The sequence below is a fragment of the Pan troglodytes genome, chromosome 2 (genome assembly GCF_028858775.2).
Source record: "Pan troglodytes isolate AG18354 chromosome 2, NHGRI_mPanTro3-v2.0_pri, whole genome shotgun sequence".
Taxonomy (NCBI): domain Eukaryota; kingdom Metazoa; phylum Chordata; class Mammalia; order Primates; family Hominidae; genus Pan; species Pan troglodytes.
In genome coordinates, this window is record NC_086015.1 from 160,192,642 (window position 1) to 160,205,831 (window position 13,190).

General features: G+C 37.2%; 1 protein-coding gene and 1 pseudogene across 6 annotated transcripts in view; one reads left to right on the forward strand and one right to left on the reverse strand.

The window, feature by feature from the left end:
* LEKR1 (leucine, glutamate and lysine rich 1) overlaps positions 1–13,190 on the forward strand; it is a 215,846-nt gene that overhangs the window by 160,477 nt on the left and 42,179 nt on the right. For all 6 annotated transcript variants that reach the window (XR_010155848.1, XM_054681212.2, XM_526361.7 and 3 more), the window contains 2 exons: positions 8,644–8,721; positions 9,065–9,268. Coding sequence is in view for 5 of the 6 variants with exons in the window: in XM_054681212.2 (XP_054537187.1) it covers positions 8,644–8,721; positions 9,065–9,268 (282 nt within the window). In the remaining variant the exon portion in view is untranslated. The remainder of the gene's footprint in view (positions 1–8,643; positions 8,722–9,064; positions 9,269–13,190) is intronic.
* On the reverse strand, positions 4,101–4,696 carry LOC100613311 (death domain-containing protein CRADD-like; annotated as a pseudogene).

A 13,190-nucleotide genomic window follows, 5' to 3' on the forward strand; every position in this document is an offset into this window, starting at 1 on the left:
ATATTAGAATAAGTATAATTGATATCCCCCAAAGTATGTCCAGGATTGTAACCATAAAAGAACAGACAGTTATGGCAGGCTATTAGGAATTCGGGAGATTAGAAATATCAGAAAAATGATCCCATTCATGCTAAAAATGAATACCAATGCACATACACATGCATATGGATTTAAATACATTGAATAAATGATAGGATTACAAGTTACCTCTAGAAATGAAAGTGTGGGCTGTGTGGAAATTCTTATCTCACTCTATTATATATTGCTTGAATGCTTTACACTATGGATATATTTATTTTCATGTATGTGATAAGAACAAAATTCACTTAAAATGATTTATAATCTGTCACTAAGAATATGTCTAAGTGATTATGTAAAATATGTTTTCTGGCCAGGCGCGGTGCCTCATGCCTGTAATCTCAACACTTTGGGAGGCTGAGGCGGGTGGATCACCTGAGGTCAGGAGTTCGAGACCAGCCTGACCAATATGGTGAAACCTCGCCTTTACTAAAAATACAAAAATTAGCCAGGCATGGTGGCAGGTGCCTGTGGTCCCAGTTACTCGGGAGGCTGAGACAGGAGAATTGCTTGAACCCGGGAGGCAGAGGTTGCAGTGAGCCAAGATTGCGACACTGCACTCCAGCCTGGGTGACAGAGCGAGACTCGGTCTCAAAAAAAATTAAAAAAAAAATGTTTTCTAATTTAAGAACCTCTGTAATGTACTTACACTTTAATTCCTTTTTTTTTCTAAGCAAGCTAACACAGGACTTACATTTTAATTTCATTAACAGTCACCTACTGCTCATTTAACTAATAATTTGAACAATAGTAAACTTTTGACCATCACAAAGTACTAATTTTTAAAGCTCTTACTTGGCCTTTCAACAGCATCTGACAGTTGACCAATCTGTTCTTGGGACAGTCTCTATTATTGAGATATAAATATCAGCATCCTCCTGATTTTCCTCTCACCTTCCTGTTCATTCATGAAAATTTCTTCCTGGCAAGCAGAAGGTGGCCTGGTGGCATTCCAGTGTCAGTGTACAGATCCATTTTTCACATGGTCCTAACTTGAACAGGCTATGTTTATTTCATTTATTTATTCAATACAAAATGTTTACTGAGAGCCAGGACTATTGTGTGCAGGCACTAGATATTGGAGTAACAAGATTGGCACATTTCCATAGAGTTACTTTTCAGACAATGCTAAGTGCCGCAAAAATATAAAATAGGCATAATAGAATGTGAGTAGTGGAGAGGGGTGGTATACTTTTGACAGAGTGGTCAGAATGGCATCCCTGAGTAGATGATCTTTAAGTTAAGATATGAATAACAGAAAGGAACTAGCCATGATTACATCTGGGAGGAAGGAGATCAAGACAAGACCCTGCGTTTCTTGGAAATCAGTTTTACAAGTTCAAAAAACATGAAGGCCAGTTGTAGTGACAGAATAACGGCTCCCCAAAGAGTTTCATGTCCTAATCCCTGGAATCTGTATGTTCCCTTACATGGCAAAAGGGACTTTACAAATGCGATTAAGAATTTTGAGGCCAGGCGTAGTGGCTCATACCTGTAATCCCAGCATTTTGGGAGACTGAGGCGAGGCAGGTGGATCCCTTTAGGCCAGGAGTATGACTTGGCCACCATGGTGAAACCCTGTCTCTATTAAAAAATACAAAAATTAGCTGGGTGTAATGGCACACACCTGTAATTCCAGCTACTCAGGAGGCTGAGGCACAAGAATCTCTTGAAACCTGGAGGCAGGGAGGCAGAGGCAGTAGTGAGGCAAGATCGCACCACTGCACTCCAGCCTGGGCAGCAAAGCGAGACTCTGTGTCAAAAAAAAAAAAAAAAGAATTTTGAAATGGGGAAATTATCCTGGATTATGTGGGCAGGCCTAATGTAATCACGAGGATCCTTATAAGAGGAAGCAAGAGGGTCAAAGTCACAAAAGCAGATGTGAGGATGAAAACAGAGATTGCAGTGATGTGATTCGATGATGGAGGAAGGGGCCACAGGACAAGAAATACAGGTGGGCTCTAGAAGCTAGAACACGTAAGGAAATGAATTCTCCCCTGGAGCCTTCAGAAGGAACACGACCTGGTGACGCCTTGATTTTAGGACTTCTGACCTCCAGAACTGTGAAATAATAAATTTGTATTGCTTTAAAACACTAAGCTTGTGGTCATTTGTTACAGCAGCAATAAGAAATTAAATTGACCAGTGTTTCCTAAAGAGTTTCTGAGGAGTTTGGATTTATAAGGAGAGCAATGGGAAGCTTGGGGAGAATTCTAAGAGAGTAATCTAATCTGTTTTTTAAAAGGTCACTGTGGTTGCTCCTTCAAGAATGGACTGGAGTAGGAGTAAAAGCAATATCAGGGAGTCTGGGTGGGAAGGCTGTGCATTCATGCAAGTGAGAAGTAATTATGGTTTAGCCTAAGACTGTAGCATGGAGATGGAGAGAAATATATGTCAGAGGTCAATCTGATTTACTGATAGAGAAAATGTGACTGGGGAGCAAGAAGACTGGAAGTGAAACGAAAGAATAAAGACGGGCTTGATCCTTTTTGCATCAGGGTAGACAGTTGAGAGGCAGCAAAGTGCAGTGACTGAGAGCTCAGACTCCAGATCCAGACTGCTGGGGTTCAAATCCCAGCACTACAACTTAGTAGTTACGTCAACTTGGGCAAGTTTCTTTTCTCTTTCTCTTTGGTCTCAGTTCCCTAAACCGTAAAATGGGAATAAGGGCTTCTTCGAGGAGTGCACAAGATACATAATGTGTTACCTTTTACTATCATCATTGTGTTTGTTTCATTTACTGAAGTGGGAAATTCTGTGAAAGAAGCAGATAAGGGAGTGGAGGAATCAAAAACAATGCTTTTGATTTGTTAGAGTTGAGATGCCTTTGAGACTGCACAGTGGAAATATCAAGGAGTTAGTTTAAGAATGGCTGTTCCATATAAGCGAATGGAGTGGCATATAGCATCACCTTTCAAAGTGGGGGGAAATAGCTAGCTATTGTATTGTATTGTATTGTATTGTATTGTATTGTATTGTATTGTATTGTATTGTATTGGCAGGAGCAGCAGGGACCTTTCTGAAGGTTTACTTGTAGCAATTGAAGAGAAAGGATTACCACTATTTGCTAAGAGTAAAAGAAGGAATGCAATGCTTAAAGAGATGTAGACATTCTTTCTATTCCATCCAATTTATCCATCCTAATGAAGGTGAAAATAACAATTGGGTAACGAAGGTAGACCATAAAAAGACTGGCTTAACTGGTGTGGGGCAGGGGAAGGAACCATGCTGAGGGGACTTCCTAGGATGATAGGTGGCTTTAAAAAAATGCAGCCCAAATTTATTATCTACATAGTAAAATAACCACTAAAAGGAGTTCTTCTGTTCCTGCTTCTAGATTTGGGAAAGTGTACATAACAGTCTGAACATACAGTGAAAGTTGTGGTAGGGCTGCTGAATCTCAAAGGCATTTGTAAAAGAAACATTTTTGTTTGATTTCAAAGCAAATGTGTAAAACTTGGAAACTACAAGGATATACAAAAAAGTCATAGTTATATTTTGATATATTCTTCTAGTCCATTTTCCTTTTTTAAGTAATTTACATTTTATTTTCTTATCATGAATAATAAAGTCCACATTTCAGTTCCCAGGCAATATAAAAGTGAATGTTTTACATATAAGACACCTACATGTAATGTGATAACATGGGGCTTTGGGGTTTTTTGTTTTTTGAGGTTTTGTGAGCCACTATGATTTACTAGACTATTTTAATTAGTCTAGTAAATCATCTATTTTAATTAGTCTAGTAGGCCATCACACAATTTAAAGCTGTGCAATCATAACAAGGCAATCTTCAAGCAATTAAAAACAACGAATTGTTGAACCAACCTGGGAGATCTACTGAGTAATCTGGCCTTTCAGGTAATGTCAAGTGGAAACCCTGTTTTCTCTTTCCATCTGAGGATCATTAAAAAGAAAAAACAAACCTAAACTAAACCAAAAACCACCTGTTCTGACTGAAAGTCAGGATTCAGTCCATGTGACTTGGAGACATGCTCTTCAGCTGGTTGGCAGAGGCACTTTCACTCCAACATGTGCAGGAACACCAAGAGGTCTACCTCCATGCCTGCAGCCCATTGTGCAAGCTCTGGAAAGTTGCCTGCTTCTCAAAGCGCTGCCACCAACAGACAAAGGCCTCCACCACCTACAAGTGCACATTGTGGAGATGGTTGGCCTTACAGCAGTAGATATCTGTCTAGAACAGTACCAAAGACAGCACCATGGACTTCCACTTAGGGCCCAGCCTCTGGGTCAGCTGATTAATCTGCCAGTTTGTTGGGGAGCTGATGATGTGCGAGGGGATCCCAGTCATCGTGTCACCTGCAGGCAGCTGAGTCATGGCTTTTTCCCTTGCTTTCTCCAGCTTCTCCCTTACCCACGAAAATTCCTGTAGCGAATCTAGGAAAGTATCAAATGCTTTAGGACCCCTGGAAAGTAGGCTATGCAGCAGCAGCATTGTTTTCTTGAGGCGTGTGGCTTGATCTTTAATTTCTTGGACATGGTTTCCTGTCAAGATTCCTTCCTGGTAAAGGTACTGAAGAACCAGTCCCTCCACCAATGCCTCTGCACCCAGCTGCAGGCAAAGTAAGCAAAGCACTTGTTTGTCTCTGGCCTCCATTTCTCAGTCTACAATGATGTATCTTTGATGTATCTTTGAGGGGGAGGGAACTCTAGTCCATTTTTCTAAGTAGTTTGCATTTTTAACATAATTGGGAATATACTTTATGCACTGTTTTGGGTTGTTTTTGTTTTTGTTTTTTTGAGATGGAGTCTCGCACTGTCACCCAGGCTGGAGTGCAATGGTGCGATCTCGGCTCATTGCAACCTCCGCCTCCCAGGTTGACTCGATTCTCCTGCCTCAGCCTCCCGAGTAGCTGAGATTACAGGTGCACACCACCACACCCGGCTAACTTTTTGTATTTTTAGTAGAGACAGGGTTTCACTATGTTGGCCATGTTTGTCTTGAACTCTGACTTCATGATCCACCCGCCTTGGCTCCCAAAGTGCTGGGATTACAGATGTGAGCCACCGTGCCCAGCCACTTTATCTACTGTTTTGCGAACTTTTTGCTTAGTGATATATCCTGGACGTTTTTCCTTGTCATTACTTTATACATTTATGGAAAATTATTAAATGGGTACATAATATTCCAATCTATGGATGAACCATAACTTATTAACATCTTGTTTTTAGAATGTCAAGTTTTTTATTTGTATAAGTAAGGCACTTGGAAAATTCACGTAGCTAAGTCTATTCACACACAGTTATTTCTTTAGTGTAATTTTTGCTAGAATCAAACTTGAATATTTTTAAGGCTTTTAATGCATAATAACTCACTGTCCTCCAGTAAGCCTATACAGATATGTAATCTCAACAGTGTTTATAAATACTCATTTCTCTGCTTCCTGGACAATAGTGGGTATTATAACTTTTAAAATTGATAAAATTTGTACCCCTGCATTTCTAGCTCCTTGTATTCTTTTCTTTGTGACTCACCTGAGCCTTTGCCCATTTTTCTAACTGTATGTTAATATTTTTCTATTTCTTCTTTTCTAATGTTTTATTTGGAAATAACTTCAAACTTACAAAAAGTTGTAAAAATAATAATAGTTCAAAGAGCACCCAGATAGTCTTTACCCATTTTCACCTAGTGTTAACATTTTAACTCATTTGCTTTCTCTCTCTCTCTCCCTCTTTACGCTCCTTCTCTTCCTCCCTCTCCCTCTCTCTCTGCACACACACAGACAGAAAGACACACACACACACAAATTTTTTTCCTGAACCGTTTTGAGGATAAGTTACATGCAACATAGCCCTTTACCTCTAGATACTTCAGCCAGCCTAATCAATGTCATAAATTTACATACAATACTTTAATCTACCATCCATATTTCAATTTTGTCAGTTGACCTAATGATATCTTTTATAACATTTTGTCTTCTAGTACAGGATCCAATCTGGAGTTCATCTACTCAGATATCTCTTTAGCCTCCTTTAATCTAGAATATTTCCACATTTTGTCTTTGTCTTTTAATGACACTGAATTTTTTAAGAATGCAGAACCCCTCACACTTTTTAAAAATAAAGAATTCTTCATTTTTATTGGTCTGATGATTCCTCTCTATTAGATTAAGGATATGTATTCTTAGCCAGAAAACCACATAGGGGGTGATGTGTCCTCAGGGCATCACATCTGGAGGCACATGATAACAATTTGACCCCAACTGATGATGTTAATTTTGATCACCTGATCAAGATGTTGCTCAATTTTTTTGCATAATTACTGGGGGGTTTGTTCTCTTTCGATTAATAAGAAGTCTAGAAGAGACACTTTAAATGCATGTAAATATACTGCTTTTCACCAAAATTTATCCTTAGATATAGCATCCATTAGTGATTTTTGCCTGATCTCAGTTTTACTATAGCGATTGCTAAATGATGACTTTTTAAAATTCCAGATCATCCTCCCCATTTACTAGTTAGGCCTTACCATTCTACTGTAAGCAAGATCCTACCTTCGTCTATTTATTTATTGTACAGACTCATCAATTCCTTTCTTTTAATGGCTTATAATTTATTACTGTACTGAATTATTTTGGTGCTTAGATTGTTCTAGGCTTAGTAAGTAGAAGCCCCTTCAAACTGGCTCTTCTGAAATTAGAATATTATGTCATCATCTTTTGTAAACACTTTCTTACTTTCTGGCATCACAAAATATTTCAGATATACTTACTTTGCCCCAGCCTTGAAATCAGTTATTTCTATGAGTAGTCCTGGTTCCTCTAATAGGGAATGGTGATAGAAGCCCAGATCTGGGTTCTGAATCTGCTCATGTGCTACTTGATTGTAGTGATGGCTTCATGGGAATATACATATGTCAAACGTATCAAATTATACACTTTAAAGATGTGCAGTGTATTATATGTCAATACAATACCTTAATAGAGACATTTTTACAAAAATAGGGCAGTGGCAGAGAACATTTATAATGGCTTTAAAATAAAAGCAAAATTAAAATATAGTGTTGAGAGATAAAACTTAGGTAATAAAGCCCTAAGGAAAATCAGTGATTACAATATTATTCATGAGAATGGTTACTTTTAGGGAGCGGGGAGTTGGCTATGATTGGAACCAGGGACAAAAAGGACTTCTAGAGTAGCTGGTAAGGTTTTATTTTTTAACCTGGATGGTAATCACCAGAGTATTCTTCTTATAATAATTCATTATATTATATAATTGTTTTATGCTCTTTTCTGTATCTTACAATTTTGTTATATTTTATAATAAAAAGATTTAAAAATAAATGAATATTGTGTATGTTCATGATGATTTTTACATTATTACTAGAAATTAAAGTCATTCTGCAAGGAGGGCATTGATAATCTTACATATTTCATTGTGTAATTTACAAGCTATTTTGAGATATTTTCAGATTATGATTTAATGAGTTAATGAATAGTCTGAATACATTTAAATTGGATATTAAAATTTTAATATATTAACCTTTTGAGTATTGTTACAAAACCCAATCATATAAGATCAAGGCAAAGTTTTCTTTCAGTTTTAGATCTTTCATTTGGTTCTTTTTAATGGTTTTTATTTCCCTGCTGAGATTTCTCATCTTTTTATTAATTAGAATAGATTTTCCTTTATGTCTTTGAGCAAAGTGAATAATTGCTTCTTCAAAAATCTTTGTCTGCTCATTTCAATATCTGGGTCATCTCAGAGTCAGTTCCTATTAACTGTCTTTCTCTTTAGAATGAGTAACACTTTTCTGAATACTTTTTTACTATGTTCTGGACATTGTGAACATTATGTTATAGAGAGTCTGGATTCTGCTATATTTCTCCAAAAAATATTGTTGTCGTTGTTATTGTTGAGAGTGGTGAAGTGGTGTTGCTTCACCTCAAATGGCAATCTCTGTCCAGGATAACAGCTCAATCTCAGTTCAGTTCTTTTTCTTTAACTAGGCTGCTTGGAATCTGCTTAATACATGTGTAGTTCAGGGGCAGAATTTATGTGGAGTATTTGGGACTCTCTTTCTCTGGCTCTCGCCTCTTCAGCATCCTTTCTTTACTTTCTAACAGCTGTGGTTGCCCCAAATACCATGGCCTCTGGTTCTACGGGCCAGAAAGACTGAAGATTTCTCTAAGAGTTTTCATTCCCCTGCAGGGTGCTGACTGGGGGCTGCCCTCAGGCTTAAAATTATTTTTAATAGCCCAACCCCATGCTGTCACCTCATTCCAAGTGTCAACTTTCCTCCAGAATCTCCCTGCTTTTAGTCACTTTCCAATACCTTCACATAGGTATTTTGGGTTTTGGTTTTGTTTATTTGTTTTTGTTTTTTAGTGTTGTGCAGATTTTATACTTTTTATTTACATGCAAATCAGTCTGACAGAAGCTTTGTTGGCCAGTATAGAAGTAAACTGAATGTTTATTTCTTTAAACAAATAATAATATGAAGATGTTAAGAAATTTCTTCTATTGATGAGTAAAATAATGCTACAGAAAAACATATACTTTATTTTGAAATAATATATTTTAACTTCTTTTGTATTATTTTAGGAATAAATCTAATGAAGCTGATGACTGTCAAAGAGAACTTAAAAAACTGAAGTTTGAATCCATTATTTCTGAGTCACAGTATGCATTACCAATTTTTAAATTTATATTTTTAATAATTGAACTTAAAACTGTATTTAAGTAACATTTTATTTAAAAGGCACTTATCATTTTTTATTTTCTTATTGTTTACATATAAAATACCTAATTCAAGCTTATATTATCTTGCAGTTGGTTATTGCTGTTGCCACTGCCTAGATGGGAAAATATTAACATTATAGAACCATTCTTTTTTTAAAATTTTTAATGTTTTAAAGTTACAGTTATAATCTATAATTTCAAATGAGCTCTTGATACATCTTTGGTAAATATAAAATGTAGTATATAATGTATGTTGGTGGGTGTTTTTCCTATTTCTTTTTAGGCATACTATGCTGCTTAAGGAAAAAGAACACTCTTTAATGACTTGTCAACAGATATATAAAGCATTACAGGAAGAGCTGACTGTGAAAGAAAAGCAAGAAGAAGACATAAAGAGAAGAATTAACCTTGCAGAAAATGAACTGGAGATAACCAAAACTCTTCTGAATCAGACAAGGGAAGAGGTTTTAACACTGAAAAATGAAAGGTGCAGTAAACAATAATTTCTTACAAAAACATTTTATGTTTAAGTTAGTATTCCATATATATTTGCAACATCAGTGTCTGACATATTATAACAATAGTGAAATCACAGGACTAAAGATATATTTCTCCTACAAGGTCATTGCATCCCACCACCTCATTTTACAAGTGATTAGACTGAAGCTCCAGTTGGTTACATGACTTGGTAAAGTTGCAGTTGGTGAAAGTAGGAATGAAGCCCAAGTTGCATTTGGTGTCAAATTCTTATTGAAAAAAAAAAAAATCAGAGCACGTGTGATACTTGTACTACTAAATTTCACCTGGGTCAGTGATTGGTAGATTCTATCATTTTTCCAACAGAAAACATCTTTTTATATCACTTTTTCCTTCTATTGGCTCCTACTTTTCTTCTCTCCTCCTTGTCTGTCAGCACATCTTGTTGGAGGATATGGCACAAGCAAAGATACCTCCTTAGGTGGTATCGAGGATACTAAGAAGTACATTGGTCCAGGCTTCCAAGATACTTTTGTTTAGTTAATTTGTGTTTAACCTTATCTGTAATTAATATTTCAACCTTACTTTCTTTCTTTTTGTTTTCATTTGCCTGCTATGCCTTTGCTCATTCTTTCTGAATCCTTTTGTTTTAAATGCATATCTGATATATAGCACAAATCTTAGGGTTTTTTTGTTTCATTGATTTAAAAATCTGGGCTTCTTTAAGAGATTATTTCATTTACATTTACTGATATAATTATTATATTAACTAAGAACACAAGTTTCATAAGGGCAGGAATTTTTGTTTTGTATCATTTTCTGTGCACAGAAGGCACATGATAGGTTATTTGTTTTTCATTCTTCCTATCATTTTTATATTTTAGTTTATATTTTATTTTATGAATATAATTTAGAAGAGTTACAATCTTTTTTTTCTTTGAGTCCTCCTTTGCAAACCTGTTTGCTGAGTCTGGGGGTGGGGACCAGGGTAGTGGGTAGCAGTTAGATTTTTTTGTCTCAGAACTCTTTCTTGCCAACACTGTTCCCTGGGCACCAAATCTGTTTCTACACCAGGCAAGCAGGAAGTCTGTGTAGTTCATAGGGAAACAAGGCTTATCTCTCGTCCATCCTGGGATGATTTTATAATTACTTATATTTTATTGAATAAGATTAGCAACTGCAGAGCTGATATCCCCCCACCATTTACTCTTCACCCTTCAACACCGAAAATGTACCCTCTACTTAACTGACTATTCCACCCCACCTCCTCTGCCATTTATTAGAAGCTGCAATTTTATAACAATGAAATGTATAAGAGCCAGGCTTATTAATAAAAAAAGGAATGATAGTTGAAAGATTCAGCATGTGTAAGCAGAGATAAAACCTATATATGCTAACGTATATAGTCAGAAAGATTAAAATCAGTTATGTATTCTATACAAAAGACACACATCATACATCTTTGAAAAGACACCATGGAATAAATAAAAATTTTCAAAGTATATGGTTTAGAACTTTGGTTATCTGAGCAGTGCCTATATTACCCAGAATATCATATTTCCAATGGTGCCAGATTAATTAGGCTTAATTGTTTAGTCAGATGAATGCTGTCTCCTTCACTGAAGTCATTGAGAAGAACCTGTCTTTGTCTAATTGTTTCTGGAACTCTTCTCCAAGGACTGGCTTAAGCACAAGTTTTAGACTCTCGTCAGTATGACAGATCTTTATCCTTTAGGAATACACTGAATATTTGAAACAGTCTCAGATAGGTCCAGTGAAAATAAGTCCAGTGAATATGATGGGAAATCAACCTGGGAAATACTATTGGGGATCAAAAATAAAGTAAATTTTCCCCCTTTTTCTATGCTTAATAAATTATCTCTGACTGCAGTTTGAAGAAGGGAGTTTTATGAATGCTTTGAGGATTAGTAACCTCAGTAGAATATATATATAGCTTTCTTGGGGAATTGCTTTGAAATAGCATTCACTTGGATGTATATGTTTTGCCATGTTTTTAAAAAAATTATTATGACTATAATCTTACCCTCTAAATGTTGAATGAGAAGGACAGTTTCTATCAGCTTTCAGAGAATAGTGACATCACTGACCTAACTCCTATTCTTCTTCTTTTCCTTTCTTTTTTTTCTTGTATTATTGCCCTTGTACTTTCTTTATTCTCTCTGCTTTAGTCTATCCAGAATATACATTTACTTAGTAATTGGTGACACTAAGTTTACAGACATGATGTCTGTCACATAATAAAAATAAAAATGACAGACACGGTGGCTCACACCTGTAAGCCCAGCATTTTGGGAGGCCAAGGCAGGCAGATCACTTGAGGCCAGCAGTTTAAGACTAGCCTGGCCAAAATGGCGAAACCCCATCTCTACTAAAACTACCAAAATTAGCCGGGCGTGGGGGCTCATGCCTATAATCCCAGCTATTCAGGAGGCTGAGGCACAAGAATCACTTGAACCTGGGAGGCAAAGATTGAAGTCAGCTGAGATCACGCCATTGTCCAGCCTGGGCAACAGAGTGAGACTCTGTCTCAAAATAAATAAATAAATAAAATTTTTAAAAATGTCCTTGTAGACCAGTAGGTTATCATGTGATCACAGGGTTACTCCTAAACATAAGCATTGCCTTCTTCTTTTTTCTAGGCTACTTTCAGATTTTGTCTGCCTTGTCCTCTAACTGCCCAGAGCCTGCCACACATATCCACTCAATAAATATTTGTTGCATGAGTGAATGAATGAATGGATCACTTTGGGTAATTCAGCCAGTCTGTCAATTATTTGTTGGGCATTTATTATATGCCAGGTACTATGTACCCTGGGTACATAGTACATAGCTTATATTTTAAGAGTAGAGACAAACAGTAAAACAAAAAAATAGAGAACTGACTAGAATAATTATAAATTGTGATAATGGATATGAAGTAGTAGAAATTGATAGAAGAGGTGCCTGCTTTGGCTAGGGTGGTCATAAAAGTGACTTCGAAGATGATACTCTGCCCATTTCCTAAAGGAAGACAAGTGGAAGTTACCAGGCCAAGAGCCAGGGAGGAACTTTACAAGCAAAAGACAAGTTGGTGAGTTCTGGGAAAGGACAGCAGGGTAGCGTGGCTAGTGGCATAGTAAGTGTGAGTGATGCAGGCAGGGTCACATCATGCAGAGCCTTGCAGGCCTTTGGGAGTCTGGGTGCTGTTTTCAGTGCAATGAAGAGAAACCATTGAAGGTATTTAAGCAGAAGAGTGACACTGTAGAAAAATCATTCTGGGTGCTGGACGGAGAAGGTATTGGCAATGGGAGCAAGTCAGGACATTTACTGTTTTGATAAAGGATTTTATAGGTAGTGAAGCCTAAGAGATATGAGAAATATGAGAATCTCCAGCTCCTACACCCTGTCAGTTTCTGTTGGGTTAAGTGTCTATGTCAAGTGGGTAGTAGTAAAATAGCCATGGCTTACTCCATGGTGAGCCTAAGGGTTAAAAAGATCTTCTCATTCGGGCATGGTGGTTCATGCCTGTGATTCCAGCACTCTGGGAGGCCGAGGTGGATGGATCATCTAAGGTCAGTGGTTCGCGAACAGCCTGGCCAACATAGTGAAACCCCGTCTCTTCTAAAAATACAAAAATTAGCTGAGTGTGGTGGCAGGTGCCTGTAATCCCAGCTACTTGGGAGGCTGAGGCAGGAGAATCGTCTGAACCTGGGAGGCGGAGGTTGCAGTGAGCCGAGACTGCACCATTGCACTCCAGCCTGGGCAACAAGAGCAAAACTTCATTTAAAAAAAAAAAAAAAAAAAAGATATTCTGAAGAACAAATGGCCTTCAGAAGCTTTTGACATTACTGTCCTAACTTGTCTTGAAACGGTGGTCTTTTGGCTCCAGGGCAACCTGTTATTCGGTCTCTTTTCTAGCTCTGTTTTGGTTC